We start from the raw sequence: 20,646 nt of genomic DNA, 5'->3' as shown, positions 1-20,646 counted from the left end.
GGGAAAAGGACCCACATGTACAAAAAATTCATAGCAGCTCTTTTTGTGGTGGCAAAGAATTGGAAATTGAGAGGATGCCCATCAATTGGAGAATGGCTGAGCAAGTTGTGGTATATGAATGTAATGAAATGCTATTGTGCTATAAGAAATGATGAACAGGCTGACTTTAGAAAAACCTGGAAAGACCTGTATGGTCTGATGCTGAGTGAAGTGAGCAGAACCAACAGAACATTGTACACAATAACAGCCATGTTGTTTGATGACTAATATTGATAAACTTAACCCTTCCCAGCAATACAAGGATCTAAAACATCTCCAGGGCCTTGTGATGGGAAATACTATCCACATCCAAAGAAAGAACTATGGAAGTTGAATTGCTATTTTTTTTCTCTTCTGTTCAGTTTTGTTTCCTATTTCTGATGGTTCCTCCTATTGGTTCTAATTTGTACTTACAATATCACTAATGTGAAAATATGTTTAATAGGAATGTAAACGTATAGCCTATATCAGAGTGTGTGCTATCTTGGGGAGGGTGGTAGAGAGGAAAGGGGAGAAAAATTTTTAACTCAAAAGCATATGGAAGTGATTATTGATAAATCAAAATAAATTACTAAAATAAATTAAAAGAAAGAAAATAACACCTTAAAAAAATAGCCTTACCCAAATGGCAAAAGAGGTCCAAAAAGCCAATGAGGAGAAGAATGCCTTAAAAAGCAAAATTGGCCAAATGGAAAAGGAAGTCCAAAAGCTTACTGAAGAAAATACTTCCTTAAAAATTAGAATAGAGCAACTGGAAGACAGTGACTTTATGAGAAATCAAAACACTGTAAAACAAATTCAAAAGAATGAAAAAATAGAAAATAATGTGAAATATCTCATTGGAAAAACAACTGACCTGGAAAGTAGATCCAGGAGAGAGAATTTAAAAATTATTGGACTATCTGAAAGCCATGATCAAAAAAAGAGCCCTAGATATCATCTTTCAAGAAATTATCAAGGAAAACTACTCTGATATTTTAGAATCAGAGGGCAAAATAGAAATGGAAAGAATCCATCAATTACCTCCTGAAAGAGATCCCGAAAGGAAAACTCCTAGGAATATTGTAGCCAAATTCCAGAGTTCCCAGCGCAAGGAGAAAATATTGCAAGCAGCCAAAAAGAAACAATTCAAGTATTGTGGAAACATAATCAGGATAACACAAGATTTAGCAGCTTCTACATTAAAGCACTGGCAGGCATGGAACATAACATTCCAGAGGGCAAAGGAGATAGGATCACAACCAAGAATCACCTACCCAGCAAAACTGAGCATAATCCTTCAGGGGAAAAATGGATATTCAGTGAAATAGAGGACTTTCAAGTATTCTTGATGAAAAGACCAGAGCTGAATAGAAAATTTGACTTTCAGGTACAAGACTCAAGAGAAACATGGGGGAGAATAAATAGGGTGCCAGGATAGGAGGAAGGAAAAGATATTTAGTTTTTCACAACATGACTACTATGGAAGTGTTTTGCACGACTACACATGTATAACCTATATCAAGTTGCTTGCCTTCTCAAGGAGGGTGGGTGGGGAAGGAGAAAGGGAGAAAATTTAGAACCCAAAGTTTTAAAAACAAATGTTAAAAAAAAATTGTTTTCACATGCAACTGGGAAATAAGATATACAGGAAATGGGATATAGAAATCTATCCTGCCCTACAGGAAAATTGAAGGGGATAAGAGAAGGGAGAGAGAAATAGAAGGGAAGGCAGATTAGGGGAAGGGGTATACAGAATGCATGCCATCTTGGGGTGGGGGGAGGGACGAGATGGAGAGAAAATTTGGAAATCAAAATCTTGTGGAAGTGAATGTTGAAAACTAAAAATAAATAAATGAAAAAATAATTTTTTTTAAATATAAAATTTCTTTTGTAGATTGTAGAGAGTCATTGACAAGTGGTAAGGACCCACCTTTGATAGGAACCAGCCTGCAGATCCACCTTTATTGTTATGCCCAATAGTGATTTTTATCAGCTGCCCCAAATCTGGCGCATCCAGCGTGAACTTGTCTTCTGCCCCCCTTTCAAAGTTGTCTTTTTCACTTTCCAGCCTCCTTTCCCCTATGCACATGCACATATAAACAGGTGCACATGAAAAAAAGACAAAGGAAAAAAATCTGCTGATCAAGGCTTCTCTAGCATCACAATGGACCAGTCCACTGATGGGTACATTTGAAATTATTCTTATAGCTAAGTCTAAAAAAAATCAGAAATCCTGAAAATCAAAGAATAACTAAGCTTTTGGGGAAAATTGCATTTACAAGTAAAACCAGAACCTTAAAAAAGCTAATAAAATGATAAACTATTAGCTAATATAATTTATTAAAGAGAGAAAAACCAAATGACCAACATCAAAAATAAAAAGAATTCAAATCAAAAGGAAACAAAAGAATTTATTAAAAACTATTTTGCTAAATTACATACCAACAAAAGTAATACATAAAATGGATGATTAGTTATAAAATATTCAGATTAGCAGAATAAGAAATAAGGAAACATTGGTAATCTCAAAAAACGAAAGAAATTGATCTGGTTATAAATGAACATCCAAAATAAAAGCCTCCAAAATTACATGGATTTATAATGAGCTCAATCAAACATTCAAAGAACAACTAAATCAAATATTACATAAACTGGCAATAATAGAAAAAATATTCTATCTAAAATGATAAAGAGAAATAAAACCATTGACCAATAGCATTAATTTTGCTGCAAAATATTGACTAAAATATTAGCAAGGAAATGCAAAAACATTTTCAAAAGATAATACATTATGACAAAATTGATTTAAGCCTGAAATATAGGGTTGGTTTAATATTAAGAAAAGTATTATCTTAGTAAATGATATTTATTTTAAAAAACAATTATATGATTATGTCAAGAGATGCAAAAAAAAAGCTTTTAACAAAACATGCAATATGCATTTATACTAAAAACATAAGAATATAATAAAAATATGAGAATAAATAAATCTTTAACATGATAAAAATGGACTAAATCTGTAATTTCACGTATATAAGAAATAATCAGATGAGAAAATTCCTTCTCCCAAAATGAAGTTTGGTATCTTCTCTGTAATCTGCATCAATCTTAGGAAGTTACCAAGAGCACTAAAAGGTTAAAAGATTTGCCTAGAGTTACATAGTTAGCATGTGTCAGAGGTGGAACTCAAACCCAGGTTTTCTTGGCTTGAATACAGCTCTCTATCCAGTACAATACTTTTACCTCTCACATGCTCAATAGTATCTTACTAAAACCAAAACATGGCATTATGGTGGAGAAATGTTAGAGATCTTTCCAATAAGATCAAGTGTAAAGCAAGGATGTCCATTATCACAGCTCATATTTGATGTAGTTTTATAAATTCTACCTATAAAAATCAGGCAAGAAAAATAAAGAGAATAAGCCTAGACAAAGAAAAAAACAAAACTATCACATTTTGCTAACGATCTATAATGATCTGTTTAGAGAAACCTAGAGATTCAAACAAAACTTACAATTTACATTGTCAGTGAAGCAGCAGGATATAAAATAAACCTACACAAATAATTAGACTTTCTGTATATTATCCCCAAAAAATAACAAGAAAGAGAAATTCTATTCAGACTACAGAATGTATAAGTATTTGGGAGTACACCTACTACAACAAATAGAGCAACTGTATGAATACAATTATAAAACACTTTTTTATAGAAACAGAAGCAGGTGTAAATAAAGAAGCAGATATAAATAATTGGAATAATATTAATTTCCCCTAATTGGTCTATGCCAACATAGTAAAAATTACAAATCTAAATTAAATTAATTTGCTTATTCAGTATTACACCAATTAAACTACCAAAAGATTACATTATAGAATTTTAAAAATAAAATAAAATCCATTTGAAGTAGAAGAAAATTCAAAATCTCACGGGAAATAATGAAAAAAAAATGAGAAGGAAGGAGGCCTAGCAGTATCTGATCTCAAACTATACTATAAATCAGTTGTCATCAAAACTAACTGGTCTTGCTCAAAAAAATATAAAAGTTGATCAGTGGAACAGATTAAGAACATAAGATACAAGAGCAAATGAATATATTAGGTTAGTGTTCAATAAACCCAAAGACTTCAATTGCTAGGATAAAGATTCATTATTTGAGAAATACTGCTGAAGAAAACTGGAAAGTCATTTGAAAGAAATTAGATTTAGACAAATATCTAACACTGTATACTACAGTAAACTCCAAATGAATACAAGGCCTAGATATAAAAGGTCACATAGTGAGTAAATTAGAGAAACAGGAAAAAAGATACTTTTTAATGACTATAGATAGGGATAGAGAGAATCACAGGAGATAAAGTGAATAATTTTGATTACATACAACAATGGAGAAACTTTTGTACAAAATCAATGAAGCTAAAATTAAAAGGGAAACAGTTAACTTGAAAAAATCTTTGCAGCATCTTTCTCTAATAAAGCTTCTATATCTAAGATATGTAATGAATTAATTCAAATAAATCTGTACAGAAATACTTATCAAATAGATAAGTATAGCCCAATAGATAGTCAAAAGATATAAATAGGCAGTTCTCAAAAGAAGAAAAGCAAATTATCAACAACCAAATGAAAAAGTGCTGCAAATCACTAATCATAAGAAAAATGAAAATTAAAACAATGCTTCAGGTTCTACCTCATACTCACCAGATTAGCAAAGATGACGAAAAAGGAGAATGAGTATAAGCAGGGCTGAGGAAGAACACTAACGCACTATTAGTGGAGCTGTGAATTGGTGTGCCATTCTGGAAAGCATCTTGGAACTAGACCCCAAAAATCGTATAACAAGTTAGCACAGTAAATCAAAATAAAATTCCTGGGACCTCCCTTTGATCTAATGGTACTTATTACATAGGTACATGCCAAAAAAAAAAATCAAAGGAAGACACAAAGGACTCGTGCAAAAAATATCATAGAAGCACTTTTGTTGTAGCAAATATCTGGAAACTAAGAGAATGTCCATTAATTTTTGAATGGCTGAACAAATTATGCCATATGAATATGATAGAATATTATTGTGCCATTAAAAATACAAAGGTTTGTAACCAAAGAAACCTGGAAAGATGTCTAGGAATTGATGCACAGTGCAGTGAGCAGAATCAGAGAATAATTTAATGCAATGAATACAACAAAATTTTAAAAATCAACTTTAAAAGACTTAAGAACTCTGATAAATGCAATGATGAGTCATAACTTCAGCATATTAATAATGAAGCATTCTACCCACCTCTTGACATAGAAGTGATAGAGTAGAGGTGCAGAATGAGAAACACATTTTCAGACCTGGACAATACATAAATTTCTTTTGCTCTACTGTGCTAACTTGTTGCAAGGGGAGGTGTTTTTATGGGAAGAGATGGAGAATCTTGGGGTTAGTGATGGTGATGTCCCTTCCCAAAAGAAAAAAAGAAATGAGGGTCTGTGAAGCATTTAAAGAAAATGTGCAGAAAAGATTAGGAAGAGAATTAAATGGAAACAGACAAGTGAGAATTTTGGAATTAACATAGTGAATTGAATAAATGTTTACAAAAATAAACTGTACATAATGAGATTCTTGGTTTCATACATAATCCTCTTTTTCTGTTCTTTTATGTGGAAATGTTTATACTTTTTGTTGTTTGTCATGGTCAGAATAACAAAAAAAAATTTTTTTTCAATCTCCTGGCCCACCTTCATCAGCCTTTCCCACATTCCAGTACCATATAGATGATGTTTTTGCTCACGACCCAATCCCCTGACATTTTCCCATCTCCCAATTCACTCCCCACCCCCACCCCTATCTATACAACCCTCACTCATCCTTCAAGGCTTAAATTCTACCTTTTTTTTTTTTGCTTACCAATGATTAAGCAGCACAACCTCCAAGCTCTCACACTATGCACAGAACTCACCCCCTTCCTGCCCTTTTCTACTTTGCTTATTTTCTCTCTTTGGGGAAGTGAAAAGTAGACACTCTGTTAAAAACAGTTATGTACCCCAGACTAAATGATTGTTAAAGTTTCTTCTAACTCTGAAAGTCTAACTCTAAGGAGAGAGACAAGAGATAATTATGTGAAAGTAGTATCTTGCCTTCCTGAAGTCATATCCACAAGGAAGATTTCCAAATCTTCAGTAAGTAAGGTGTGAAGGTAGGTATGGTCCCAGACCAGCACAAACACCTCGCTTTCTAGATAGAACAGGTAGAGATGGGGCCTCTTGAGGTGGTCTATCCTTCAGCAGAATTCTCAGCCAAGAGATGGAGAGACATGGATGATATGAGTGATTGGAGGCCCTCAAGCAAACCTACAGGTCTTATACCTGCCTCTTATGAGGCAGCTAGGTTGCACAGTGGATAAAGCACTGGTCCTGAAGTCAGAAAGACCTGAATTCAAATCCAGCCCTAGACCCTTACTAGCTATGTGATCCTGGACAAGTCACTTCACTTCTGTTTGCCTCAGTTTCTTCCATTGTAAAACAGGGAGCAGAATATCACCTATCTCATAGAATTGTTGTGAGGATCAAATGAGATAATATTTGTAAAATGTTTTACATGTGCCTGGCACGTAATAGATGCTTAATAAATGCTTATTCCTTTCCTTTTCCCTTCCATGGAATTTGTGATCATCCATCAGACTGTATTCAAGTATTTCAGAAGAATTATAGTATACCAATTGCAAACCAGGCAAATAGTCATTATATCAGGCCACTGGCAGGTAACGCGTTATGAAAAGCAATACAACCACCACAATTTATTATTTATTTATTAAGGACCTAGACTGAGTACAGAGCACCGCCCCAAGCCTAGATAAGGCACAGTGAGAGACATGGCACATGCACAGAAATCCTGTGTGTTATTATTTCTATGCCTCAGAGAGATGCCAAAGTGTGATACTAGGGTGACCTAGAATGAATTCATGTATTGGTAAGTGTATAGGACTTGGAGGAACTTTAGAGATCATCTTTCCCAAACCCTCTCATTTACTGAGACCCAGAAAGGGGAAATGATTTATCTGAGGTCACCAAGTAGTTTAAGAAGCAGAGCAAGGATTCTGAAAACAGTCAAACTGTATCTCTTTAAAGGTACATAAAATGTTTATCCATATTAACTGGTCTTTTCCCTCATTTAATCTGATTTAGGGAGGATTGACTACAGCTACATAATAGCTCTATCTCAGGGCTTCATTAAAGCAAAGCTTTCAATATGGCTGACTGACACTCTTCACAAAATCACTAATATTAGAGCCCCAAGAGACCTTAGAAGCCATCTAGGCCAATAGCCTCATTTCAAGGGTGATAAAACTGAGACTTAGAGAGGCTGGTGATTTCCCTAAGGTGAGCATCTGTTGGAGCCAGGTTGTGTACCTTGAAATCCAGCTAGGATGGATTTCAAGGCTAGTGAACTTTCCACCATATCACATATGGGTCTAGTCATAACAGATATCACATATTCCAGACAATAGGATATGATAGTTTAACAAACCTCTCTGATTTGGAGGGCCTCTCAGAGATCCATATGTTTCACTTACAGCAAGCTGCCTTTATTCTGAACACTTTCTCACCCTCCACTTTTCATGGAGGTGTCCTCCTTCCCTCATCCATCCCTAGTGTCTTCCCACTTGTGACTTGAGAGGTGGGAAACCAATCAGACTGGGCAAGAACAGGCCCATCCCCATAAAAGGCCATGCCTGGGCCCCATTGTACAAATGATGAAGGACTTCATCCATCACACTGACTAGGAATAGCAATGGAGAGCTTCTCAAGACCTAGAGGTGCCAGATCTGAGGGAAGTGTGTACATCTGTCTGAAGAACTATCTCACACCCCTACCTTTCTTTCTGTTGTGGACTAAAAAACCACTACAAAAGAGGTTCCAATAGTCTGCCCCATGGCCTGCCTCCTTCCCCTGATGCCCCTGTACTCTCTGTTCTCACTCCCAGTGTCTCATTTTAAACTCCAGGCCTTCTAGTAAGGCCTATTGCCATATCCATTATTGGCCTCCATGACCACCTTGTGAAAACCTCTACATCCTCAAAGTGCTGGAATGGACTAGGCCATAATGTCCCCAACATTTCAGATGAAAGTCAAACACAAAATTTAGGTGATGTCAGAGAGTACCTTTTTTGACAAAGTAACATGCACTGTCAAGTGAGAAAGACTCACCTAGTAAGCTCAGCCCCAGGGAACAAAGGGACCAGCATTGCTTTGGGTCATGTGACAAAAAGAAATTTCAGAAGAGTCAAGTAACCCCTTATCCTGAAAGGTGAGTAATCCACATTTGAAATATAAGCATCAGGCGCAACGCCCCATATCCTGACCACAAAAACCTGTTTTATTTGGAGAGTTTTGCTTTCCAAAAAAGACCGACGTGCAGCCTTGAAGTCTCCTTCCTTTTCAGGTTGGTTTAGCATTTTCTACACCATCTCCCTCTCTTCTGCCTTTTTCCACATGGAGACACTGAATTCCTTTCATGCAGACTGGAACTAAACCTTATGGACTGTGCCAGGCCTGCCAGAAAGTGTTCTACCTAAAGCCTGACATTAGAAGAGAAACGTGGGGAAAAAATGGTCTGGAATTACCTGTGTCACCATATTCTCCGAAGATATTAATGAAGACATCTGCATCTGTCCCAGCACCAATTACATCTCCAGTGTAGACTTTGATATCATACTTGTTATCTGGATAGGAAGAAAGGGAAGAAGAAGGAAACTCAAAAGTCTTTCTAGCAAGTTTAATTTAATTTAATTTAAGAAGTACTTGCTTCTAGCAAGTTTAATTTAATAAATGCGTTGTTGATCATCTGATTGAACCATAGGATGTACAAGCCAAGAGGGATCTTCAGAGATAATCTAGACTCAGGTTCCTTACTTTGCAGGTAGGGGAAATGGAAGCCAGAGGATGGAATTGACTAGTCATATATTGAGCATTATCAATAATTTTGGGAAGAAAAAATATGGGCTTGGTTATTCCACTTACTAATAGACACCATATATCTTAGATAATAAGATGTGATAGTCTATCATCTTCTCTGATTGGGGGAGCAAGGGGGTGCTCTCAGAGATCCACTTGTTCTACTTGTACCAAGCTATCTTTACTCCAAACATGCTTACCCTATGCCCATTTTCATGGAAATGTCATCCTGCCCTGGCCCATCCCTAGTGTCTCCACACTTGGATATGGGAGGTGGGAAACCAAGCCCCCTGAGCAAGAACACCCCCATCCTCATAAAAACCAGCTCTTTGTGCTTCTGTTTCCTCATTTGTCCAATTCAGTTGGACAAGCACTTATTAAGCACTTGCGGTGTGTAAAAGCACTGTGGTGGGCACTGGGCATACAAAGACAAAAGGAAGAAAGAGCACCCTAAAGGAGCTTATATAATACCGGGGCAAACTATGTACACAGATCGGTAAATACAAAATGCATGCAGAGTAATTAGTGGGAGTAGGAGACAAAATTGGGGGGTGGGAATAAGGAAAGGTTGTGTGTAGTTACAGCAATTGAGCTGAGTGTTGAAGGGAGCCAAGGAATAGGAAGAAGGAAAGGAAAGAGGAGGGGGCAGAAGGGGGAGGGGAGAGGGAGAAGGACAGGAAAGAGTAGGGAAAAAGGAAAGGGACAAGGAGAGGGGAAAAGCAGAGAGAACCTTTGTTAAATGTTTGCTATTTGTTGTTTGTAGGGGAGTTAGGTGGCACAATGGATAGAGTACTAATCCTGAAGTCAGGAAGACCTGAGTTCAAATCCATCCTCAGACACTAGCTATATGACCCTGGGCAAGTCACTTCACCTGGCTTGCCTCACTTTCCTCATCTGTAAAATGAATTGGAGACGGAAATGGCAAAGCACTCCAGTATCTTTGCTGATGGGGTCATGAAGAGTCAGATATGACTGAACAACAAATGTGCCATTTGTACACAGTACAATTAACTTTGCAATGAGAGGTAGCATAGTACAGCGCATAGAAAACTGGTCTCAAAGCCAGCCGGGAGATCAAATCCCACTTCTGACATGTACTGGCTTTTGATTGTGGGAAAGTCATTCAGCCTCTCCAGGCTCTAATCAACTCTCTGAGATTATAAGTTCCAAAGAGGATGCCACTGCATGGGTAGAGGGAGTTTCCCAACTGGGAGTTCCCTATGCCAATGACATCACAGGTCTAGTCCTTATGCCTGTATGCCAAGTACTGAGCTAAGCACTGGAAAGACATAGACAAAAATTACACAAGGTGAGAGGGAAGGGATGAGTCGTGATCTGCACCAAGGGAGAGAAGGGCCATATGAACAAGATCATAGATTCACCAAAGTCATTGAAATATTTTGAAATTAATCTGTTTGGGGCAACATTACTCAGGGTAGACCTGTACATTCTTTTCCTTAGTGACAACTCCTAAAAAAAATGAAGCCCTGCTTCAGGTGCTTTTAGAGGAAGAAAGGAGACACAAGTACCCCAAAAGGGGGCAAATGAATGACAGCTGATAACAAAAATACTTTAAAGGTCAAGTTGCAACAATGACAACAACAGTAGCAGTAAGTGATATTTATATAATGCTTTGAAGTTGGCAATATTCTTGACATGCTCATCTAATCCTCATAACAACCTTGAGATAGACGTGGTAGGCATTATTATCCCCATTCCCCAGATAAGAAAACTGAGGTTCAGAGGTTAACTGGCTTGACCACATCCCATAGTTAACCAGTGTTGGAGACAAGATTCAAACCCAGGCCTTAAAGAGGACTAAAACCTCAGAGGCTGTTCCATTACAAAGTCATAAGAGTGAAAAATAAAGAAATAAATAAAAAATAAAGAAATAGAATAAGCCCTGAGCCTCACTAGAAACATTAAGGTGGCGCACTAGAATACCCACAATGCTCTGGTGCTTCCACAACCTGCAATATCATGCATGTGGCATTCCAGGGCCTGGAAGGGACTCGTTGCCCTGACAAGCCTGAATCAGCCAGATCGCCTCGCTCCGGGATGCCAGACGCTCACTCTCCATCCTGCTGCAGTGTTCACTGTTTCAGTGCCAGCTGGCTGAGCTTCCAAGTTCCATCCATTTTACTCAACTTTATTCTCTAACAAGATCTGAGGCCTTGTCTCAAACAAGAGCAAACCTTCCCTTGGCCTGTCAAAGAGGCACCCCATGGCTGATCTTGCCATGGGCTAGAAACGTAGGAGAAGAGAGTTCAAATTCCAGCTCCCTTTCTAGACCGAAATGTCATGCCTGAATCCAGGCAATAATGGAGTCAGCATATTTAGGCAAAGGGCCAAGACTCCAGAGGGAACTGGAAATGTTTATCCTGGAGAAGAGTAGGCTTGAAGGGAAGGGGGTTGGGGGTGGAACAAAATTACTTCCTTCAAATATGTAAAAGTTTGTCATCTGGAAGAGAGATTAGATTTACTCTGGGTAGCTCCAGAGGACCAATCAGTAAAATTACAAAGAGGCAGATTTTATTTTAGCCCTGCCTTAGATTTTTAGCTCTGTAATAAGGAAGGACTTCCTAACCATTAGGGCTGCCTAAAAATGAAATGGCCTAGCTGATGAGGAAGAGATCTCCAACTACCCCCAACTAGAAATATTCAAGAAGGAGGTGGAAGACCACTTTCGTGGGGCATCATGGGAAAAGATTCTTGTGCTAGGTGTCAGGGAGGATTAGATGATTTACAACATCTCTTCCAAATCTAAAATTACATAATTCTATGTCCAGGAGTGGCCTGCTTAGAAATTAGGACCTAGGACCAATAAGGTGAGAGATTGAGCAACTCCAAACTAGCAGAGCAAAGGAGAACCTAGAATGAACCTTGGAAGGCCTCAGCATGTTTAGATTTTATAGATGAGGAACTGAGGCCCAGAAGAGTTACATGACTTGCCCAAGAGCTACTATTTATTAAGAAGCAGAACACAGGTCTGAACCCTGGCTCTCTTACTGCAAATCCAGCACTCTTTCCCTGTAGCATACTTCCTTGCAATAGGAATAAACCAGGAATCCAGAATCTGGTTGAGGGAGGGGATGAAGGGTCAAAGCAGAGACTTTGGAGTGCATGGTATCCATGGTCAAGTGGAGTTCTGGAAAATACTTGACCAAGGAAGAGACAAGGGAGTCTGCAGCATTAGTTTCTAGAAATAAATTAAGGGTCTGGGAAGCAGGAGGTTGAAAAAAGGAAAGGGCAACCAGATCTTGGTGGTTGATGCAGGTCAAGGGTCCAGAAACCAATATGACAGATGGACCAAGAGAATGGTCCCAGCAAAAAAATAATGCAAGGGAGGCCTTGATCATAGGGCAAGGAAGATTTGGGGTCTGGCAACTTTTATACATCCTCATAAATGTGGGCAGTTCTTGTGAATAATGCAAGCACATGCAAGGAGTACCTGAAGCTAGCCAGAGAATGAATGAGTGAAGAATTTATCAAGTACTTACTTTGTACAAAGCACTATGCTAAGCACTGGGTGTATGAACATAAAATAAGAACACTCTTTGCTTTCAAAAATTCACATTCGAATGGAGAGATCTGTGCTTACTAACATTCTCTAATAACATATAAGGCAGAGGTTAAGAGCTGAGCCTGTCTTTTCTTATACAAAGATCATCCAGATTGCCCTGTAATGAGGTCTAACATCCTACACTCTCTATTTCATTCCACCTCACCATGCCTGAGGGCATGATGCTATGTGATCATATGGGCCCTTAGGTGTATATATACGTGCCAGATGGCTTGGGAAGGTGGTATGGCCTAAGGCTTGCTTGCTAACATTTGGAGCAGATTGTACCCTTAAGACATTATCTGGCTAGAGGGAAGACATCCTAACAACTAGATCTGTGTAGAAATGGTAGAGTAGTGGATTACACATCGCCCCACCTTGATATAAACAGGAAAATATGACCCAGTTAATAACTGCCACCATGAAATTGTCCATGGTTTGTGTCCAGCCCTTAGACCCATGGCTATAACCACTAGAAGGCATGCTTCTTCTCATAGCAGTCCTCCAGTCCATCATCACCATGAATTTCATGGAATTCTATTCCTACTCCCTCACACAGACCTGACCCACTGCCACCACCAAAGCTTTGCATTACTCCTCTCCCTGGGTCTGCCTTCCTGCTACACCATGATTACCCATCTCCTTCCGTGGATTGTGGGAGGGGGTGTCAGTGAGTATCAGCCATGTTATAAAGGCATAGACTGGACTCCTTGAAGGACAATCTGTCCCCTTTGCTGGTACAACTGCATATGAGACATACTGTCCTCTGTGTTACCCACCCCCAAATTTACCCCAGATGCAAGAATTCCTAGTTGCAACTCTGCTTAAGCAGAATTTACTTGACAAAGAGGTTCTTAAGTTTTCTTCTGCAGGCCCTAAATAGGGAGAAAAGTGGGAGAAGGAGTCAGAGGGTGTAAACAGGAATGTAGTTTTTGTTGACTGAGAAACATGAACTTGTTACTGACACTTCCCAGTGTTTCAATGAATGCCTATACTTCTTTGTATCCAGCCACAAACCCCCACTCCCATCCTATATCCCCAAGGAAGCACTGATAGAGCAAAGGAATAATACCAGGTACAAAAAGAAAGATGCTCAAGAACTTCCAATTCCCAAAGCCATGTTGAAGTAGGATAAGATTTTACTTCAGTTACAAATATTTATTAAGCACCTTTTATGAGCCACCAGGTACCATATGGGTCACTAACATTAAATAGCAAAAGCAAAATAGGCCCTGTCCTCAAGGAGTTTACACTTTAATAATGCATATAACATAGGCACAAATAAATGATTACAGATTCATTTGAAGAGGGAAAAATCTCTGTCGTTCAAATATGGCTGTTAATACAGAAAGAAGCGTGTAACTCCGAAAAAATACTATATAATTTATAATTATTATTTATCTATATTGGTTGATATTCATTACTATATTGTTATATTACACATACTATATATATATATATGCATATGTGTATATGTATATAAATATGTATATGTGTGTATATATATATGTTATGGAATATAAGCTCCTTGAAGGCAAGGATTGGTTTGTTTTGTGTCTAGCACCTTGGACAGTGCTTGGACCATCAGAGTTGGTCCCTAATGCTTGCTGATTGATTAATATAACTTTTCAAACACAAGTTTCCAAGCACCAGCATTTGAAATTGCTTCTCTATGCCAAGTGCATGCTGGTGAGCAAATGAAGGAAGGAAGGAAGGAAGGAAGGAAGGAAGGAAGGAAGGAAGGAAGGAAGGAAGGAAGGAAGGAAGGAAGGAAGGAAGGAAGGAAGGAAGGAAGGAAGGAAGGAAGGAAGGAAAAAGTATTTATTATATGATAAGCCCTCTGCTAAGTGCTAGGGATACAAAAACAAGAGTGTTACAGTTGCCACCTCAAATAGTCTAATGGAAGAGACAACACATGAAATGGCCCGGTGGAGAGGGGCTTTTGGATTCCTTGGAGTGATACAACCTTGCTCTGCTATCTTCCCATCCCCATAAGGCACTAGCATTTCCTTCCCCCGTGTGCTAGCAATTCATTTGCAATCCACTCTGTGGATTATTTGTTGCACAATTCACCTTCTAGGGCTTAGGCTGACTTCTCTCAGCTGCCAGGAGCCCCCTCCAGCTACTGCCTATTGTCCACTGTCTCCATATGTGCAAAGAGGAGGACAAATTCATTTTGCCATAAGCTTGAACAAAACAGAAATAAGAAGGTAAAGCAGCATTTTTAAGTCACCTAAAAGGCACAAAGTGAAGAAAACACAGCCAAAAAAACCTGTGCAACAGCATAAAGAAAGTCAGCATGGAGTTGGAACAACACTGATGAAAAGTACCACTGTCCTAGTTGATACCATCCTGTCAAACTAAAAGGACATTTACTTCCTTGCTGTTAACAATCTGATTAGCTGTTGTTCAGGGAATTTACTTTTCAGGGGGCCTTGTTTGTTGTGAAGTATCTATTGTGTCAAAATAGAACATCTCTACATTTTTAAAGAACTTTTAAACGAGCAAATACGTTGTGCTTCTGAGTCGCAAACGTTTAGGGATTATCTGATGCTGCGGGTGATGTCAATTCAAGTCAACATGCATTTGTTAAGTGCCTGCCACGTGCAGGCACTGTGTTAAGTGCTACTAGTTGAGAATTATGTGCTTTATTATGTCTCATTCAACCAGCAGTGGCCAGATTAAAGGTTAGAGCCAAGACTTGAAGACAGGAAGTAGCTGTGTACTGGTTGGCATGATGCCGTAGAAAGGGGGCTGGATTTGGAGTCAAAGAACTCAAGTTCAAATCCTGACTGAGCCAGTCCCAACCTATGGGACCCTGGGCAAGTGACAACCTTTCTAGGCCTCAGATTCCTCAACTGCAAAATGAAGGAGATTAAACTAAATGACCCTGAATGTCTCATTTCAGCTCTAGCACTATGATCCTATGATGCTCTGGTTGAGAAAGGAAAGGGATTGTGGTCAGAGGGGGCAGGAGTGGTGGTGGGGACAGAAGCAGAGAATCTGGTGCTAAGAAGATGATTATTATTATTATTATTATTATTATTATTATTATTATTATTATCATTATCATTATTATTATAGCTAACATTTATATAGTGCTTCCTGTATATTATTTCACTTGAGTCTCAGTATTATAAAATTGGTACTTATAACTATCCCCATTTGACAAATGAAGAAACTAAGGCTCACATAGGCTAAATGACTTACTATGCTTACCCAAGTGTCTCCTTACTCTTACGTCCAGCTAGGTGACACAATGGATAAAGCGTTGAGCCTGGAAACAGGAAAACCTGAGTTCAAACCCAGCCCTGACATGTCCTGGCTTTATGACTCTGGGCAAGTCACTTAACTTCTGTCTGCTTCAGTTTCCTCAAATGTAAAATGGAGATAGTAATAGCACCTACTTCACAGGGTTGTTATGAGGCTCATATTAGATAATATTTGTAAAAAGACTTAGCACTTTGCCTGGCATATAATAGGTGCTTAATAAATGCACCTCTTTACACTAAGCCATGTTGTGTGGCATAATGGACATTTGAAAGGAGCAGACTAAATAAAATGCCTGCAGTAGTAAGGATCAGTTGGGGGTGAGAGGACACCAGAATAAGAATTAAATGTCAAAACAGATAAGAATTCAGAATTAGTATTATGGGGAGAATGGGGGGAGGATACAAGGGCAAAATAAGGCATAAGAGACCCCATGTCCTACATGCAGGAGATTTACTGGCCTAGCACCAGAACTACCAGGGACAGCTGTAGTGAGTGATAGCAGAACCAATGTGATGGCATTTCCTCCAGTATTCTTAGCAAATTCAAATAATGAGAAGGCTGGTGTATCTTGGCTCAAACCAGCCTCTGCATAATACTGAAAAAAGTGTTCATTGAGAGTGATTATAATATGTCCAGATTGGAAATCCACTGAAGGCAGGAGGAACGGGTCAGCTACCATAACCATGGTATGTAGCCCTGGGTCTTTCTCCCTATATGTCATTAGTGTGGAACCTTGGCATGTTGGTTGGTATCTGTATTAGTCTAAGTTCATGGCTTACAGAACCAAAGCAACACAAAAGCACCCCCAAATCAAATTTTAAAGACAAATTCAGTTAAGCGACAAGGACATAGAGACCCCAAGAGACAATAAGGCTGATCCTTCACCTGGATGTGGGGAGAGATGTCAGTGAAGCTCACCTGTGTACCTCAGTTTCAGAGAGAAAGCACAGGCCAACCGATGGCTTCCCATTTTTAATTAATTATTCTTGCTAACTTTGTGCTAAGCTCAGTTGTTTCTAAGCTGCTGAGGGAGCACAAGTGCTTTCTAAATTTTGGCACCCTGGGGCAAAGCCTTCATAAACCTGCCTAGTTTCAGCTCTGATGATAAATGCTACTCTCCAGCTTATACCAAGGTTGGAAGGAGTGAAGGATGGCGAAAACTGTGGTCAGATCCAACCTAAGGCAGTCAAAGCAGCTGAGCTCTTTCCCAATTCCCTATCTGCAGAGAAAGGTACCCAGCAACTGGCATCAGGCATGCATAACAGAGCAACTGTTAATGATAGCTTGTTTTGTTCCCCATGTGCTCTGGCAGAACATTCTTTTATGGTAGTCTTGTGTGTGCTAACCCTGATCACTTCCCTTTCTTAATAGCTACAGCCGTAATAGCTCACATTTCTAGAGTGCTTTATAGCTTACTAATTACTTTCTTCAAAACAATTCTGTGAGTTAGACAGGGCAAGTATTATTATTCCAATTTTACAGATGAGCAAACTGAGCCTGCATGAGTCACTTGGCCATTAGAGCTGCAACTTTTCTAATTCTAAGCTCAGTACTCTTCTGCTACACCATAACAGGACCCAATGCCTACACACACAACTTCTTTGCACTGAGGAAAATATTCAAGGGTTCACAGAAATCTTTCTGACTCTCTGGGAATGATGATGCATCTCAACCTCTGTTATGTCATGGACCCCCTGGCAGACTGGTAATTCCTATGGACTCTTTCTCAGAATGTTTGTTGTCTACATTCATAATTGAAGAAAATGTTAAAGTTCAGTTAGACAGTTTTTTCCCATCCAAGTTCACAGACTCCCTAAAATCTATCCTTGGGTGGAGGGGTCATCTGTGAACACCAGGTTAAGAACCCCTGACCTAAATAGAACCTTAAGTTAAAGTGTTATTTCCTGGTTAGGCAAGTCTGTAATCCCTGCTACTGAAAAGACTCAAACTAATACCTCTCTTGGGCTCAGAAGTTCTGAGCTGAAGTAGGGCTAAGCCCAGTGGGTGTCCTCACTAAGTCTGGTGAACCCCCAAAGTAGTAGATCTATCAAGCTGCCCGAGGCATGAATAAGCCCAGGTCAAAACTCCTGTGCCACTCAGCAGAGGGATCAGCCTATTAGTGGCCCCTGTACTTCTAGGGTGAGATAGAGACCTGGCATCCCTCCAGAACTTGTCAGTTCCTTCATTTCTCCCCCAAACCCTTCTCTTCTCCCTCTTCCTCATGATGGAACCATCAGACAGTTCTCTTTAAACAGAGGGGAAACTAAGGCACACAGAGACCAAAGCAACACGACATTCTCAAGAAGATACACAATCCTCAGACTCTCCAACCATTCCCCAACATTCCTGACTGCCACCCCATACTCTATTTTGTGAACACACAATCACACTACGACCCACAGAAGGGATCTCTGGAAAACCAAATTTCAATCTCAGTATGGGGGAGGGGGAAGGGCAACAACTCCCCTAGCTGGCAGAACAGCTGAGACTAGACTGGGCTGCTCATTATGTTCCCTACAGCAGAAGCCAAACATATGCCCCTTTAATTAAGCCACCTTTTGATTGCTGGGGGAAATTGACAATCCTCTCCCTAAACAGTTCATTCTTTGTGTTCTGAGCTCCATAAGGAGCTCACACGTTGCAGCGGCTTTTTTCAGAAGAAGAGAGAATCATGAATGAAATGGCCAGAGTTTCTTTTGTTAGCCTCATCAGACATTGGTGAATCTTATGTTTAATAAAGAGCTAATATAACACCTCTTTATTTTTAGCAAAGACTTTCGTGGTGTGGTTTGATTCCCTGACACCCATCCCCCCCCACTACCATCGTGTCCTGATGGGTTTTACACCCCTACACACCACACACTTCCGGGGTTTAATAATATCTGAGACAGAGGTGGGAGAAGTGAGACATTCACAGCCGCCATGTAGGAGGAGATGAAAGCCGACAAAATACAGCAAAGCTTCCCAGGGGGATGGGGAGATGCAGGGAAGAAGTCTCTCTCTCTCCCACAAGAGAAGGTCCCAGGCAGGGAGGGGGGGAACTGGAGGGAGGGGATGAGAGCAGAGAATTTGGGAAAACCAGAAGGAAGTAAAAAGATAGGGAAATACATATATATTACTCTATCTCTGTATTACACTTATGTCTACATTTCAGGTAATGATGAAATGCCAGTTACTTTTGAACTAAAAAAAAAAATGACATTTGTATAATACCATACAGCCTACCAAAAACATTGTACTTATCTCATTTTTTCCCTCACAACAGCCCTATGAAAGAGACAGGGAAAAGATTATCCCTATTTTACAGATGAGGAAATTGAGGCTCAGACAGGTGAAATGATTTGCCCAAGGATACACATTCAGGAAATTGCTGAGTTAGGATTCAAGTCCAGAATTCTTGGTTCCAAATCCAGAGCTCTTTCCACTTCACCACACTTTGACATCCTGAACCAATAGTCAGAGCAGCAAGATGTCCAAGACCAGGAAAACAAACAAAAGTCAAAAAGACATAGATAAGGAATGGGTGATGTCTGACAGTTTGGTAATGGAGCTCAGGACAGGTAGGAGAGCCAGTCTGGAGACTTATCTGCATAGAGATGATCTCTGAACCCATGGGAGCTGCTGAGATCCCCAGGCATAGGAGTGTGGAGAAAAAAGAGAAGAGGGCCCAAGAACACAGCCTTAAGGATGTTTGCACTTAGCAGGAAGAAAAAGAGTGATGATGCAGTGAAGGAGCCCAAGGAGTCAAGCAGGTAACTGGAAAACCAGGAGACTACAATGGCATGAAAGCCAAGGAAGGAAAGGGGAGACAGCAAGAGGGCTGGGAGGCTTCTTCCTGATGTGCCAGGCCTGATGTGCCAGAAATGTGCCATTTTTGTTGTCATCATTGTTCTGATTTTGGTAACCCTAGACAGTAGAAAAAACCAAGGCAGTGGTGAGTGAGGTCATCATACCAACATCACTCATCCTATTGGGAGCTCTCCTTCCTACGCTCACACCACTGGACAAGACAAATGATCTTTAGGAAATATCTAGGAGAATGGCAGTACGGTGAAAGGAAAACTGGCTTGTAATGAGAGAACCTGAGTTCAAATCCTGCCTCTGGCACTTACTACCTGTATGACCTTGGACCAGTCAGTTAAGTCCCTGGTCCTCATAGCTGTAAAATGAAGGGGTTGAGATCTCTCTGAGGTCCCCTCCAGATCTAGCCAATAGGATAACAGACCTCTTCTACATCTCCCTCCAATCTCTCCTGTTCTTTTGTCAACATAGATCAACCTTTGCAATTTTCTCTAGATCCTCTTTGACTTTTGTTGTAAAAAAGAATCCTGATTTCCCCCTCACACCCGCCTCAATAAAATATGCAGAAAACCCCCCCACAGATACCAGAAGGCAGAGCAAGGAGGGAGGTCCTAAGTGTCAGGCAAAGTATCGAATGAGCAAGAGATAGACAAGAATGGAGAGAACACAGGCAAGCAGACAAGAGAACAGATGCCCAGCCCCAGCAACAAGGAAAAGGCTCTGATCCTGAGACAGCTGGCTGTCCCAGCATCAGCTGTTGGGCTCCTCTCTCTTCCTGGTGAGAGCCAAATTTGAGTGAACCTGACCCAGAGGTTTGCGGTGATGGTAACTGGAAACAGCTGGCTGGCAGTAGGGAGGGCAGGAAGCAGACAATTCTCCATCAGGCATTTCCCTGACAAACGAACTGATGAAAGACCTCCCAGAAAAAGGGTTGTCACTAATTAAGCCGTGGCCTGGTTTCCTGGCTGGGGATTTGGAGGACCTGGGGGCCCAGGGAAGGGGTGCAGGTCACCACTTGGCTGCAATAACAGCCCAAAGCTTTCCACATGCT

At 39.9% G+C, this 20,646-nt stretch overlaps 1 protein-coding gene across 1 annotated transcript in view; it reads right to left on the bottom strand.

Annotated features, from left to right (window-relative positions):
• Window positions 1-20,646, bottom strand: part of LOXHD1 (lipoxygenase homology PLAT domains 1) — a 280,858-nt gene that overhangs the window by 193,354 nt on the left and 66,858 nt on the right. The window contains 2 exon segments of the mRNA XM_078151940.1: window positions 1,952-2,100; window positions 8,629-8,727. Of these exon segments, the coding sequence (XP_078008066.1) occupies window positions 1,952-2,100; window positions 8,629-8,727 (248 nt within the window).

This window comes from Phascolarctos cinereus, unplaced genomic scaffold, assembly GCF_003287225.1.
Source record: "Phascolarctos cinereus isolate Bilbo 61053 unplaced genomic scaffold, phaCin_HiC Scaffold_4;HRSCAF=312, whole genome shotgun sequence".
NCBI lineage: Eukaryota > Metazoa > Chordata > Mammalia > Diprotodontia > Phascolarctidae > Phascolarctos > Phascolarctos cinereus.
This window is presented reverse-complemented; position numbering and strand designations above follow the sequence as displayed.